A 15695-nucleotide genomic window follows, 5' to 3' on the forward strand; every position below is an offset into this window, starting at 1 on the left:
CTAGTGTATGGTAGGTATTATTTGTCATCTCAGACTCCACACATTGTTGTCAACGACACATACTGTCTTGGTAAACTGTCCCTTTAACTTTTATGCAAACTCTAAACCTAGTAGAAGTACTGTAGTTGAAAGTAGAATAGCAGTGTAAGAGTTAACCCACATTGATACATATATACATATATACATTTATATCAATAAAGAATCTAATGCCCTGGCTGGCATAGCTGTTGCTGAAAATTTTGGCCAAAAACAAAAACCAATATTAACATTACTGTTATGGCCATAACCGATATTTCAATGTCAATATGATCTGTATAAAAAAAGTTTCTATTAAAATCATATTTTGAACATACTATATCCGACCAACCAACATTGTAACATTATAGATTTGACAGAAAATACAGAAAAGCATAATAACATAAATAATCTTCTCTGCTTCTCTTCATAGTCCTCAGATTCATCTACCAACCTTTCGGTTTGCTTTGGACAAGCTCTTAATTATGCTGTTATAATTTTAGACTGCCGGGGGACTTCCTTTGACACACTGAGCTCCTGTCTCCTCTCTCTTTCCATCTTTATGCATCCATGCCCCAAAAAAAAGGTTGTTTCTTGTTTCTTAACTTAGTTATGCCATGGACTTCTACAACTACTATTTCTAGTCACAGCTCCATTATCTTTATTGTGACTATAATTGCCACTGTTCATCGTACCCCCAACCAGCACCGTCAGACAAGCGCAATCGCCCACCGAGAGCCTGGGTCTGTCCGAGGTTTCTCCCTAAAATAAAGTTTTCCTTAGCACTCAAGGTTTGTGCCTAAAAAGTTTTTCCTCGCCACTGTCGCACTAAATGCTTCCTCTTGGGGGAATTACTGGAATTGTTGGTTGTTTGTAAATTATAGAGTGTGGTCTAGACCTACTCTATCTGTAAAGTGTCTTGAGATAACTCTTGTTATGATTTGATACTATAAATAAATTGAATTGAATTGAATAACAGGTCTCCTTTAAAGGCACAGTTTCTGAATACGGGCTAAGTGCATCTCTGTGGATTGAGCGTTCTGATACTTTCACAGTATTTATATAGCACTTAGACCTGCTATATAATAAGAAATAACATGGAAATCTCACTTTTTACAAAAATGGGACCTTTAAAGCATTACATTATGCATTAATTATGACATTTATGGTCAACAAACAGCTGGTTTTGGTATCTCTAACTTATCTAAAATGCATGGTCTCTTTGACTTATGTGCATTCACTGAATTTTCAAAATGTGTTTGAAAATGTTTCGAAATGTGTGCAAGCTTGGTGTATTTGCATGTTCAGTGTAAGTGTATCATTTTATGTGTTGTACAACAGCTCCACCGTGTAGGGAAGCACATGAAGACCAAGGGGCAGCAAGGGTAAAAGCAGCAGGTCATGTTTTGTGTGGTGTGGTGTGTGTGTGTGTGTGTGTGTGTGTGTGTGTTTGTGTGTGTGTGTGTGGGGTCGAGCCTCGAGCCTCGGCATTGATTGACCACTAAGCCTCCTTGAACACAATGAGGGAACTATTGATTGGCCAGGTGTTACAGAGCTGCTCTCACACTGATAACAAGACCTTCCAGCAGCAAAGCTAAAAGCCCAGTCCCCTTCCTCTGTACCCAAAAGGACACACAGACGTACACACGCCTATACCGACTATGCTACGCCATTGTAAAAATAAAGAATTACTGTGTTGTAGGCGGTGGTGTAATGTAACTAAGTATATTTACTCAAGTACTGTACTGTACATTTGAGGTACTTGTACTTTACTTGAGTCTATTCTTTTCATGCCACTTTCTACTTCTACTCCGCTACATTTCAGAGAGAAATATTGTACTTTTTACTCCACTTCATTAATCTGACAGCTTTAGTTATTAGTTACTTTACAAGTGAAGAATTTTTGCACACAAAACATACATAGTTTATAAAAAACGATGTTTTGTTAAAAATTTAACTACCCAACAACACACAGGCCTACAAGTCCAACTGAAACGATTAGACCATTAAACGCACAACTGTTTGGATTGTTTCCAGTTTCTAAAATGTGAGGATTTTTCTCCACTGAGTACTTTTATTTTTACTACTTTGACAGTGTGGTACAAGTACTTTAAAGGACTTGAATACTTCTTCCACCACTGGTTGTAGGGCTGCACGATATGAGGAAAATATGTAATTGTGATTATTTTGACTGATATTGCGATATGATTCATGATATTGGAGGGAATGGTATTTTTGGTGTCATTATTCTCATTTTCACTGAAAAATAAAAACATTTTAAAAAATGTAAATGATTATAGTGGGATTTTGGGGGGGATCTGTACCAAAAAAAGATTTTTCTTTAGTCTGTAGGATAGGATTTGTAGGCCCAGGATGTCTCTGCAGCACCACAATACTTAATTCAGAATGGTTTGACACATATTTTGCCTTTAACAAATATTGCGCCCCCCTGCGATTTGGATATTGCACTAGTCCATACTGCGATTTCGATAAAAATGTGATTAATTGTGCAGCCCTAGTGTGTTGCATTTAACATGGTGGCTATCCCAGTAGCCACAGTTGATCAAAATCCTAGTTAAAGTCCATGTTTTTCTCAAGTAAAAAAAAAAAAAAAATCAATCAGATGCTTACTTGAAATAAAAATCAAGCAATCAGCCTGTACAATGACCTTTACAGATCATCACTTTTACTGATGATCATAATGGCATTCTCCATGAGGGAAATCAAACAGCGTTTGCTTTTATAGCAGGGTATATGGTGTGTTCCTTTAAACTACAGTATGTTTGTAATTAACAACAATGTACAGTATGTTTGTGTCAGCAGTAATTGCATTGTGTGTCCTTACATAATGAAAACAGTGACTGAAAACAAGTTGGTCATCTTAAAAGGTTGGTGGGCTGCAGATTCTGCAGCAAAGCAGATCATATTTCATAAGTATTTGGCTCCGGCTTGTAACTCTCAATATCTCAAGACTGTGCCAACGATATTAAGTCTGAACCTCAAGGACAGTTTTTATACTTAATACTATGTCTGTGCAACCCTGGCTCAGTTGAAAGTAGTTGTGCTGGTCCAGAACACTGAAAGTGAAATGACTTGGCGGGTTTCTCTCCAACAGTCTGACTCTGAGGCCGGCTGCACACTGGCTGCGTGGCGTGAGCGTGGCGTTTCTGTTGTGTGTCAGTTGCGTGGCGGCTGTGTGGCGTTTTCTATGTCTTTGTACACCAGAAACGTGTCTGCTGCTGCTGCTAGCCTTGTCTGCACACATGTATGTTTCCCATTGATAAAATAAAATACCATGTTAAACATAAATACAGTATATACTAATTTGATTACAGCAAAGACAACATCGGCGGTATTAACGGGAAAATAGGCTACAGAATATTTTGTTTTGTATATTTGAAGATTGATGATTATATATTATTTTTTTTAAATTACATTTATATCTGCATTTATGTCGCGTGAAAAATAGGCGTCGGTCCTATTTCTAGCATGCAAGTGTTTCCGCCGTGGTTCGAGCAGCGCCTGAGACGTGTGTGTCACGCAGGCAGTGTGCAAGTTCTAACCTGTTAACATGGGAGCCGGAATAAAAACAGACACGCCACGCAGCTGACAGGCTCATGCCACGCAGCCAGTGTGCAGCCGGCCTGATTCTCCACTGGGCGCGTCTGTGCTGCGTTCCGGTTTTGTTCCGTCCTCCGCCACGTGCCATACCACACCGGGAGCTTCTCAGAAGAGCGTCAACCTCGAAGATGAATGTCTTGTTGTCCGTGGTGTTGTAAAGGAGACATAAAAGATATTTTGCAAACTGACTGGATACTCTTGCTGTTTCACTTCCTGCCCGACAGTCTGAATGGTCCGCGGCTCATGTGTAAATAAACCTGACGCGTATCTTTAGCGGAGCGGAGAGCAGCTTCATGCACGCTTCTGGGACGCTCCGTGGCGCGGCTGGTGGAATATCAAGCATTGACTTGAATGGCAGCGATTACTCGCGGGGGCCGCGGCGCAGACGTGCCTGGTGGAAAATAGAAGTTATAGTAAACATGCTAGCACTGGTTGGAGAAGTATTCAGATCCTTTACTTAAATAAAAGTAGTAATACCACACTGTAAAAATACTCTATTACAAGTAAAAGTCCTGCATTGAAAATGTTACTTAAAGGACAAATCCAGCTCAAAATGAACCTAGGGGTTAATAACACGTGTGTACCGAGTTGACCGTTCTCTGGGATTTGTTTTCATGCTAATCGAATGTGACCAGTTTTATCGCAAACCGCTAATTAGCTTATAACGCTAGTCGTCGGGGCAGAGGGTAAAGTAAAAAGAAATCGCTATTTCCAATAGCTAATTAGCGGTTTGCGCTAAAACTGGTCACATTTGAGTAGCATGAAAACAAATCCCAGAGAACTCGGTACAGATGTGTTAATAACCCCTAAGTTCATTTTGCGCCGGATTTGTCCTTTAAGTACAAGTATGTAAGTATCGTAAGGAAAATGTAAATTAAGTATTAAAAGTAAAAGTAGTCGATGCAGAAACATCCTCACATTTTAGAAACTGGAAAGGATCCAAACAGTTGTGTGTTGCTCATTCATTCAATCATTGCTCAAGCGGAGTAGAAGTAGAAAGTGGCATGAAAAGAAAAGACTCAAGTAAAGTAAGTACCTCAACATTTGTACTTAAGTACAGTACTTGAGTAAATGTACTTAGTTACATTACACCACTGCATACTAGGATGTTGGCTATAATTGAGACAATGTGATGGAGGTCAGGAGACAGTATTTTAGCTTCAGTCTATACTGATCTTAGTACACAGAAAAATCAGTGGCATGTTTTTCCACATGCTGTCGAAAAACCAGTCATGGAAGAATATATCCATCTTTTGTAATGATTGTGTTTATGACTTTCATTTGTGACTTTATAAATTTCGAGAAAATATTCTAATATAAGACTTTGTGTCATAAATATACAGTTTATTAGACAGTAAGTCATAAATTAGTAGTCTAGTAAATTAGACTTTGTATTCTATAAATAAAAGAAAGTATCTCTTAGTTAGATGGCACCGTATAATTATGTCTTAGTTCACTAATTAGTCCCACTGGACAGGCAAAAAGATAGGGGGCAGTCATGACTTTCTTGTAATCAAAAACTTTATAAGCACAGAGGGTGGGTGTCTGCCATTTGTCTTTGACGTTTTTTTTTCGTTTTTTTAACTGTGTATGCTATTGATGCGTATGTTAATTTTTTTTGTCATGGTAGCTTGGGGGCAGTGCAACAAGCTGTAAATGCAACAATAATGTATGATCTATAAAGCCAGTATGACGAATGTATTAAACAGGTGCCTATTTTCACATCCAGCAGACACACAGCAACATTAGCATGTATTTGGCATCATGTTTCTGGACACTTGATGAATGCAAATCCAATATTCACTCTCTTACCAGCTAGTCGCTAACTTTGTCTACTGTTTGGTACCAGGCAGGTAGTGAACAGTGGGAAAACACCTGCGTAGTGCAGCTGGAAAAAAGTCTAATGACAGCTTTTTACTTTAAACCAGGGGTTCTTTAACGTTTTTTTTTTTTTTTAAACTAAGGACCCCTTAACTTAAATAGAGAAGGAGCAGGGACCCCTACTAGTAATATTGTATAACATTAAGTTCCATATTAAACTGGTCCTACACTAACATGTGGGGCGGCCTAAAGCCTTTATACATACCTTTTTAGTGCATAGAATACTAAGCTATTAGTATTATTATTATTACTAATAATTGTCAAAATCATTTCATAAATCATCTTTTGTTTTCACATACATGTGGCACAGTGAATCCTTAGGATAGGATATACTGTATCTGTGGATGGCTGTCTTATCTCTTACCTATAGGCAGAGGTGGAAAAAGTACTAAAATATTGTACTCAAGTAAAAGTACTAATACTTTGATGAAATATTACTCAAGTACAAGTGAAATTACCTATCTGAAAAATTTTAAGTAAAAGTAGTAAGTAGTTCATTTAAAATGTACTTTCAGTAAAAGTTACTTAGTTACAAAAAAATAGTCATAAATCCAAAACTATTTTGTTTTTAATTATAGAAAAATCTATACAAATGTATAAACATCTATACAAATGTATACACATGTAATAACAACATAACACATGACATTTAAGACACTTAGAAAGGTATAATGTGCAATTTTAGTTCAGACCATACCTTAAAACGTTTTCAAACAATCAACTGAAAGTGAAAGTACCATAAATTGTTAGTTTTGAGGGCCATCCTTCTTTTCTTCACAAACATAAACAACAGTTATAATGCAAATCAAGGCCAAATCACGTGTTTTGACTCCATACATGAGTTAGACCCTAATGTTCACAGCCCAGACTAGCAGTTAGCTTCTACACACCTAAGTATTCCGAATGAGCTAATTAGATGTACAGTATGTGAATTAATTTAGCCAGTCTCCTACATACGTTGTCCTACGGCAGGGGTGGGCAATTCATTTTCCCAAGGGGCCACATTGTGGAGGGCCGGATCAACAGGCTAAACTCAATTCTGCTCAATATTAATTTAATGTCAGGCGGCATGTTCTCAAACGTCTCTTTTTTTCTCTGGGCATATTAGCGCAGCAGAGTCCACCAAACGCTCTTTAATAAACTCCCCTTCGGAAAATGGCTTACTGTTTTTGGCGATTTTGTGGGATATCACAAAGCTGGTCTTGACCGCTGTATCCCTGGATGCCTTGTTGCTTTTGCAGCTTAACTAGCAAAGCTTCAGATGTCCGTGCCCTCTCTGCATCAGTCAAGTTGTTGTATTTCTCTGTGTGTTTAGTATTGTAGTGTTGATTCAAATTATAATCCTTTAACACAGCGATCTGTTCTCCGCAAACTAAGCACACGGCTTTACCTTTGACTTCAGTAAATAAACACTTAGAAGTCCACGTTTGGTTAAAAACTCGGCACTCTGTATCGACCTTTCTTTCTTTCCCATGAGCTGACATTTTCGAGGGATAACAGCTCATTAACGTCCATGCTAACGTCTCTCGCTCAGTTTGCGGCTCGCCAACACAGGGGTCAGACACATTGCAGTTCTTCTTCTACTACTTTTTAATTGTGACCAGAGAAGAAGAAGCTGCATATGTTTTCACAAAAACATATGCATATGCAGATGTAGCAGCCTGGTCATACCAGACTCTGGTACATTTCATTTGTACAGAGAGTCTGGCCACTCTCCATTGACAAGAGCAAAACGTTAGCGATTGGTTATGGAAGTTCCAGAGCCACTCTGGAACTGCCATAACCAATCGCTAACGTTTGATTGTGACATCGGCTTAGCATCGCTAGTGTTTTGCCTCCTTCATCACTAACGGAGCGAGCTGGAAAATCTAACTTTTCCCGAACCCCGTGGGGAGGAAGGCTACAACATCATGGCCACCAACAAAACTCAGCAAAGATTGTTCTTGCAGCGTTGCCACAACGGACCGAATGCTCAACTCTAGCGCACAGCCTCAACGTCATCGTTCTCAGCCACTCCCTCTGTTCACTGATTGGACCGCCAAAAATTTGGCTGGAGAAAACCCAAGACTATACCGCAAACCCAGACGTAGTACTGAAGGGAAATGAAAATTGAGCGGAAGTGCGTAGGAGGGCCGAGCCAGGCTACTGGTGTAGTGGAATTATTTTTCTTCCTTTCGGTTTTCGTTAGTTAACGTTTTTTTTTTAAACTCAGTAACGGATGGGATTTGTAATGTAGCGAAATACAATACTTCACTCAAAATGTAATCAAGTACATTTTAAATTACCAATTTTAAAAAATACTTGAAAAATACAAAATACACAACAAAACTACTCAATACAGTAATGTGAGTAAATTTATTTTGTTACTTTCCACCTCTGCCTATAGGCCAGTAAGCTTATATTCAGTGGGAATTCATATTTGCTAATAATGTGTTGGATTCATGTTGAGACATTTAGATTTTTTCTGAAAACACAGAGAGCAGAGTTTGCTTCCTGGGGAAAACTATAGCCTTTCACCCAGAAAATGCGTGTTCCTTAGTAGTGTTTTAATCCAAACCACGATCTTTTTCCTAATCTTAACTAGTCATTTTGGTGCCTAATCTTAACTTTCATCGCCGCAAAACGCTAATTTTTTTTTGACTAAATTTAACCGTAATTGTTCGCCGAAACAACCGGCAGCTCACGGTGCTTTGTACCGGCTCAAAGTTACCTATTTTCGGGTTAACTGAACCACCAACTACCGCTGATACAACAGAGGTCTGTAGCAGGTATCACGTGACCACCCAGCGTCACATGATCAGTCGGTGGGCTCCTAATTTTGTAGGATATCAAACGTTTTGCTGTGCATACATTTTCATACGATATCATATGGACCTGTTCATAAGAATGCGTTGGTGAATTTGACTGAACCCCTTAAAGACCTTGAGGTCTCTATATCCCACTCTAAGGACTAGAAATACTGTAACTATTGAATTTTTTGGTGGAGATGTGCTAAACATGGTGGGTGAATAGGTTTAAACATATTGAGACAATTGTGATCAAGCCTGTTTATAAATGCACATATTAAATGGGAACAGCTCACAGCATAGTAAACCACGTTGAACTTAAACAGCACAAATGGACTGAAGTGATGGTAAAAAACACTACCACCCACATACTCTCTCCTACACTGAGTGTTATTTATTGTAGCATTTGTAAATGTTGCAATGCTGAGATCCTGCAGAAATGATGGGCTCCTTCATCACCATGGTAACTTACAATTGGAAGAGGAGGATGCAGTTGAAGGCGTAGCTCATGGGCCGGGAGAGGAAGAGGTAGCCAAGCAGGTGCAGGTTGGGCTGCAGGATTTCTGCTTGGTTGTGCAGAGCTACTGCATCCTGCTGTAGTAAACCTGTATCCGAGAGACACAGACAGACAGATGGACAAGGCTGTCAATATACTGAACCCCAACTTACATAGTATATATAACAAAATAAAATATGTATAATATTTTACAACTATAGTTTGGTAGATGTGTGCGATTCTGGGGATGAAGTTGCAACATTGTTGCATTTTTCCAATGGTTCGGTTTGCGTTCAAACGCCCCACACTTTGTAAACAAATGTCTCACGATCGATGGTCTATTGGACAGAATATTCTAGCGAAACTCGCTGGCACTTCTACTCTCAGAAATAATGGAGGAACACCAACATTATTTTCTGGTTTTGCTTTTATGATAGCGCAGTTCCACCATGTGTTGAAAAAAAAATGATCCTGTAAGTAATTCTAATTAGAAACTTTCTCAAAATAATGAGAAACTTACTCAAAATAACTTAGTATATCAAAATAATGAGAATCTTTCTCCAAATAATAACTTAGTATCTTAAAATAATGAGAAATGTTCTCAAAATAATCAGAAGCTTTCTCAAAATATACTAAGTAATTATTTTGAGACACCAAGTTATTATTTTGAGAACGTTTCTCATTATTTTGAGATGATAAGTCATTACCAATGACTTACAGGATCTTTTTCATCACACTGGCGGAAATGTGCTTCCATATACTTTAATGTTTCTATAATGTTAGAAGAAGGCAAACAATATGAGCAGCTGACAAGAAAGCGAGTATGGAGAAGGAAGATCCTGATGAGATTGGGATGATGATGTGTTGTCACACAGAGATGCAGCGAGTCATTAGAGGTCAACCGATTAATCAGTCGGCCGATTAATCGGCCGATTTTTGGCATTTTTTTACTTAATCGGCATCGGCCAATATCCCAGTATATCAAGCCGATTAATAGGCAGGTGCATCTGCGAGCAGCCTAGTGTTAAAAACATGAATAGGCAACATTTTTTACAGCACGCTCAGACCACCTGCCTCCAGCCCCTCCCCTCGTGAATTCTTGCGCTGTGTGTTATTTGACAAAGTTTATTTTCTTCTTACCTGTTTCGTTTATTTAATATATTTTTCATATATTATTTATACAATATACAGTTCCGTTTTTAAATTATACATTTTTAATTGAAGTATACAAGTGTAGATTGGTGAAGTGTTCAATGAATGTTTTTGTTGAGAAATTCTGTGTATATTTGTGTTACATTTTATCTTTCAAATAGAGGTTTAAAAACAAGCACATATCGGCCAAATATCGGGCAAAAAAAATCGGCAGCATTTATCAGCCATCGGCTGACCTTGATTTCTAAAGATCGGCATCGGCCAGAGAAAACCCATATCGGTCGACCTCTACGAGTCATAATAGGTTATGGATTCGAAAGTTATCATCCTTTAAATCATACATAAGTCCGTAAATTCTGTGCAAAGTCAGACTGCATTCTCACCTAATGTGAACTGAACTCTAGAGTTCGTATGAGCGTTCACACCTCCCCAAAAGATCCAGGCTATCCAACCAAACGCTCCAGGGTTCGGTTAAAACCGACCAAACTGCTCAGGCAAACAAAGTTACAGCTCTTGCAACAAGTTCTGGGGGTCTATTAGTCTATATTGACGTCGATTGATTTTAGAGATTGTTCAGGGGCCGGAAATTCTGCCGGATGTCCCTAATTTTCGGGTGGATGTCCATCACCTTCCTCTTTCTTTGTGTTGGCATTCTAAACACCGGTCGATTTATGAGGACTATGGTTAACTGCTCCTTAGATCTCTGCAGGGTAAATCCAGACAGCTAGCTAGATTATCTACTACCCACCAAAACAAGTTCCTTCCCGAGGCTATTTTGCAGTGGACAGCATAGACAGGCCGGGGAGCCAGAACCAGAACAGTCAATCATAAATAAACCGCCTATTTATGATGCAATAACTTTGATGTGAGTGGTCCTGGCAGAGTGTATATTATTAAACATGATAGTCAAAACAAGCATGTTAAATTAATGGCACTGCAGAAGTCCATAATGTAAGAGTAGGGCACTGACACACATACAAGTGAACACACCATCATTGCCATCTCTGCTGATGCGTGAGTTTAAATAAAGAAGGTGCCAGTCCTCTACACCAGCAACTGCTCAGCATACACATGCAGCTTTTATGGGTAAGAGGTGTTTTTGTCTCATTTGATTAGATAATGATGGGTTGTTTATACTAGCGGAGACAATTCTCAATCTATAATGTATGTAAAAGCAATGGTGGAAGAAATATTTAGATCTTTTACTGCATTAAAAATTGTACTGAGGTGATATCAGCAAATTTTATTTCAAGTATGAATTGTAAAAATGATATTGTCACATATTGGATTATGTTTTACCAATGCATTAATGTATAAGAGTCATTTAATGTTGGAGCTGATTGAGACATTGCAAACTTCAATTTCCTTCTATATTGCCGAGGAATTTAATCCAAAATCCATCCATGTGTTTTGTATGTAAATCTTAATCTGCAAAGTAACTAGTAACTAAATAGCTGTTAGATAAATGAAGTGTAGTTTTACAATACTTCCCTTTAAAATAGGTCTTCAGTACATGTGTGAACAAATCTTAATTTTTGTATTTTTTTGACCAGGAGATAGAGTAATTGAGATTGAAAAATGTCCTTTTCAAGAGTGCCTGGGTAGCTGGTATATAGAGCTTTTCTCCTTGACGAAGCGGCCGCAGGTTCAACACCAACCTGAGGCCCTTTGCTGCATGTCATTCCCCCCTCTCTCACCCCTTTCACATCTTCAGCTGTCCTATACAAATAAAGGCCTAACAATGCCCAACAAATAATCTTAATTTTCTTTTCAAGAGTGTCCTGGCAAAGACAGCCAGCAGCGCAATTAACAATGTTGCAGACACAAAAACAAAACACAACAACTTAAAATGAAAAACAAAGAACAAATTTCAGAATCATCAACATTCTTCACAAGTCATCAACATCAGGGATCAATCAATCAAAACATATACAGCCAGATTTAGGCATCCATGCATCCAGAGACCAGCTCCCCAAAACTCAGATATATTTAGCAAGGTATTTTCACAGTGAACTGACTACACTGAATCAAGAGAGTCACAGACCAAATCAGTATCTTTTGGCAGTGCAGTTCCTCTCACGGGTGACTGAGTAGTAAACCGCTTTGATTCACATTATGTTACTTCCTAGTTAAAAGCCTATTAAAAGACTGTGAAAGCCAGGGAAACAGTCATAATCTACTATGGCGTAAATAATAGGCTGCTGAGCTTTTAACCTTATTAGTTTTGTACTCAGCGCTGAACGTTGCACCAAATGGACAGGGATGGTTCACCAACTGTTGTACGCACCGAAGTGTCTTTGAACAGTAATGTGTTCACTTACTAACTACGTTTACATGTACATAATATTCCGGTTTTTGCCCTTATTCCAAAAACGATTATATTCCGACTAAGCTGTTTACATGTCTAATGAAAGTGAATATTCCACTAATATTCCCGTTTACATGCAGCTGTGCAAAATAGGATTCTTTTCAACGTTTCCCACCAGTGGCGGACTTGTTCGACTGTGCAAACACAGCCTCCCTCATTCTAACCACCTTCCTCAAAAGGTCTGCGTTGCAATGTTTGTGCATATTCAAAAACCTGTTGATATCTTTCATAAGTCTTTCATAATGTCTTAAAGTAGGTGTATTTCTCCGTCTTTTCTTTTGGCCATGCATTTCTACTGCAGCCCTGCAAACTGTTGGCTGGTTGGTTTGTGTAACACAACCATAGCAAGAAACAGAGTTGACCTTAAGCCGTAAACAGGCAAGAGGACGAAAATGTTCGCAAACTACGGTAAAAATCCGGGTGAGGCTATTTGCACCCCTGGTACAATTATCAGTGTATGCTATTTGCACCCCTGGTACAATTATCAGTATGCTATTTGTACCCTGGTGCAATTAGAAGTGTATGCTATTTGTACCCTGGTGCAATTAGAAGTGCTATTCGTACCCTGGTGCAATTAGAAATGAATGCTATTAGTAACCCGCCGGTGCACACAGCAATGTGTTCTATTAATACCCTATCTGGTACAAATATCAATGTATGCTATTTGCACCCCTGTGCATTTACAGTACCTTGGCATATATTTACACACAGTTATCCATACTACTCATGTATTACACCTTTTTGGAATATTATCGCTCTCACATTTTTACCCTAACCATAACCAATCCCACTCCTCTTGCCTAAACCTAACCAACCCAACCAGAGCAGGCATATTCATGAGTCTTCCCCTACCACCCTGCAAAAAATTCGCGTTCGCGGGTCCTGACTTGCGCAATTGCATGCAAATTATCCAATCCAAATTTAAAAAAATAAGATCACCACACTGGGGAATCAAACTCCAAACTCCCATGCCAAAGGTAAGCGTACTAACCACTCACCTAGCAGTTGTTTCAGGAAGTTGAACAACTGTTTACCACTTGGTTTCTTCAAGCCTCGGTTGCTAGGTAACCATACTGTATACAAAAAAATAGGTACTAACTAACTAACTAACGGTTGTATGCTTTCACTGAAGACAGAAAGCGCAACTGTAGTACCGGGGGTGCAAATAGACAATCCGTAAAAATCCTGATTGAGATGCATACTCTGAATGCGCTGTATACATGTTTCTGTTATGCTAACCTTGGCAGCTGCGACCATGGGATGCGCAGACAGACACTCACGTCAAGATGTTGAGTTATTTTGTTTCTTTGTGATTGATTATCACGCTATAATTATAGTATTAGCGTTACACAGCATCACCCTCAAATCGTGCGTTATGCAACACAACTTTAATAGTGATGACTGCTGGTTTTTCTGAAATAGTTAGGAATCACAGTGACGGTAACCTGTGGATGTATGTGAGTATTTAACTCCTTGCTGTGGTAAGGAGGTCATCTTATGTGCTGTGCTTGGTATGCCTGTACACTAAATCTGTAGCGTTCATCATGTTATTTCAGTATTTGTACATATGTGCATGATAGTAAAGTGTTTTCTGGTTTTCACAGATGTATGTTAAGTACGTGAAATATTTCCAATCACTAGTACATAGTAAATGCACAGCTGAGATGATGAGCACAACCATATTTCAACATAATTTTAATAATTTACATATAGTTGATAGTAATATGATCTAATACATTTAGTTATATTGTACATATTTGTTCCTGTATTTGTTTATTTCATATTATTGTTTAATATGTTTAAGTATGCACCAACCACCAAGGCAAATTTCTTGTAAGTGTTACTTACTTGGCCATAAATCCTTTTCTGATTCTGAGTTTCAGAAATATATCCAGACATATATAGTGGTTGCATATCCCAGAAGACTTGACTATTGGCTTTGGAGAAGGTCTGCACTCTCCAAGTGCCGTTCTAGTTACAAATGTGTTTGTATGTATTTAGTGACTTTTATTGTACCAGCACAATGTGCAGGTTGTTAATAAAAAATAATCCTATTTTGTGAGCGGAACGGAGCGCACAAGAGCGGGGAGTGCCAGCAAGAGGATTTTGGATGGAGCACAGAGCGGATTTTTGTTGGAGAAAAATTGGAAAGTTGACCTATCTCCAGCTCCGTCCCGCTCCAATTTCACTTGGTTATCGCTCACACTATAAGTTTGAAGTATGCCCCATCCCGTATCTGTGTGTCTCTGCCCAGCGCGGGCAGTACACGCAGATGAATGGCACCCGTCCTTCCTACATGGCGCCAGTGTCCACCATCTGGCGGACTTTTTGCTGGCGGAGCTCCGGGCATTGGAGGTGCGGAGGGAGAGAGGCGCCATTCATTTGATGAATACCACTCAGCATTTTATACTAATACTGTATCGAAGTTTAAAATTCAGGTATTGTGACAACCTTAGAGGCCCTATACCTACAAATCATTTCTTAAATCATAGTTTAAACCCTTTGTGAAGCTTTCAGCATTAATTGTTTGATTTACTTGTAGGCTACGTTAGAGCTAGAATCTTAAAAAAATTATTTCAAACACCGGCCAATTATCCTGTTGAAGTCTGTGAGTAATAGACCACTTTCTTTCCAGTTGCTCTTTGTGCATTTGTGTTTGAATATGCTTCAAAGACGCAGTAGGTGACATACACATTCTGGTTTAGTACTTGGACAGTCTGTTATTTTGCATTTCCTTTTCATTTCCAGAGTTTGCATTTATACCCTATGAACGCGCATAAAGTACTTGGAGAGGTCAGTTAAAGATTTAAGGCAGGGCAGATGCATAAATGACATTTTATGACATTTATGATGAATGTGTTCAGTGATTGTCTTAATCCTCAAGTGACATATCTGCAGTTCTTTTTTTTTATTCCAGGCAGCATGGTAAAGGAATGTTAGCAATTGTCAGCATTGTGGATATGTGCAATGTGTTTCTTTCAACACATACACCTGTGAAAATAAACAGTTATATGTGTCCATTCAGAAGTGTAATGAGATCCTTTGACACTTTATCAGTGAATAACAGGATCAGCCTGAAATAAGGCTCATCACTAATCCACCAATAATCATGGCTGAAAGATTTTCTGCATATTGATATCCCTGAGGGTCTAAAAGTGTAAATACAGCTGTTGGTGTTTGGCCACATGATGCCTGTAATGGTAATGATAAACATAGTTAAGTGTGCAGGGGAGATTAAACCTTTGAAATACAAAATATTAGTTGGCTATTCTTCTTCAGTAGACCTTCTCACATTCAGGGAAAAACACGTTTTGTTATTCAGTATTTGAAAGATGGCTTTGTCATGCTGGTTGCTCATCCAAACCAAGGCCAAGCA

At 38.7% G+C, this 15695-nt stretch overlaps 1 protein-coding gene across 2 annotated transcripts in view; it reads right to left on the reverse strand.

Annotated features, from left to right (window-relative positions):
* Window positions 1-15695, reverse strand: part of si:ch211-51h4.2 (uncharacterized) — a 97164-nt gene that overhangs the window by 58485 nt on the left and 22984 nt on the right. For both annotated transcript variants that reach the window (XM_028588046.1, XM_028588047.1), the window contains exon 6: window positions 8776-8908. In XM_028588046.1, coding sequence (XP_028443847.1) covers window positions 8776-8908 — 133 coding nt within the window. The remainder of the gene's footprint in view (window positions 1-8775; window positions 8909-15695) is intronic.

The sequence above is a fragment of the Perca flavescens genome, chromosome 9, assembly GCF_004354835.1.
Source record: "Perca flavescens isolate YP-PL-M2 chromosome 9, PFLA_1.0, whole genome shotgun sequence".
NCBI lineage: Eukaryota > Metazoa > Chordata > Actinopteri > Perciformes > Percidae > Perca > Perca flavescens.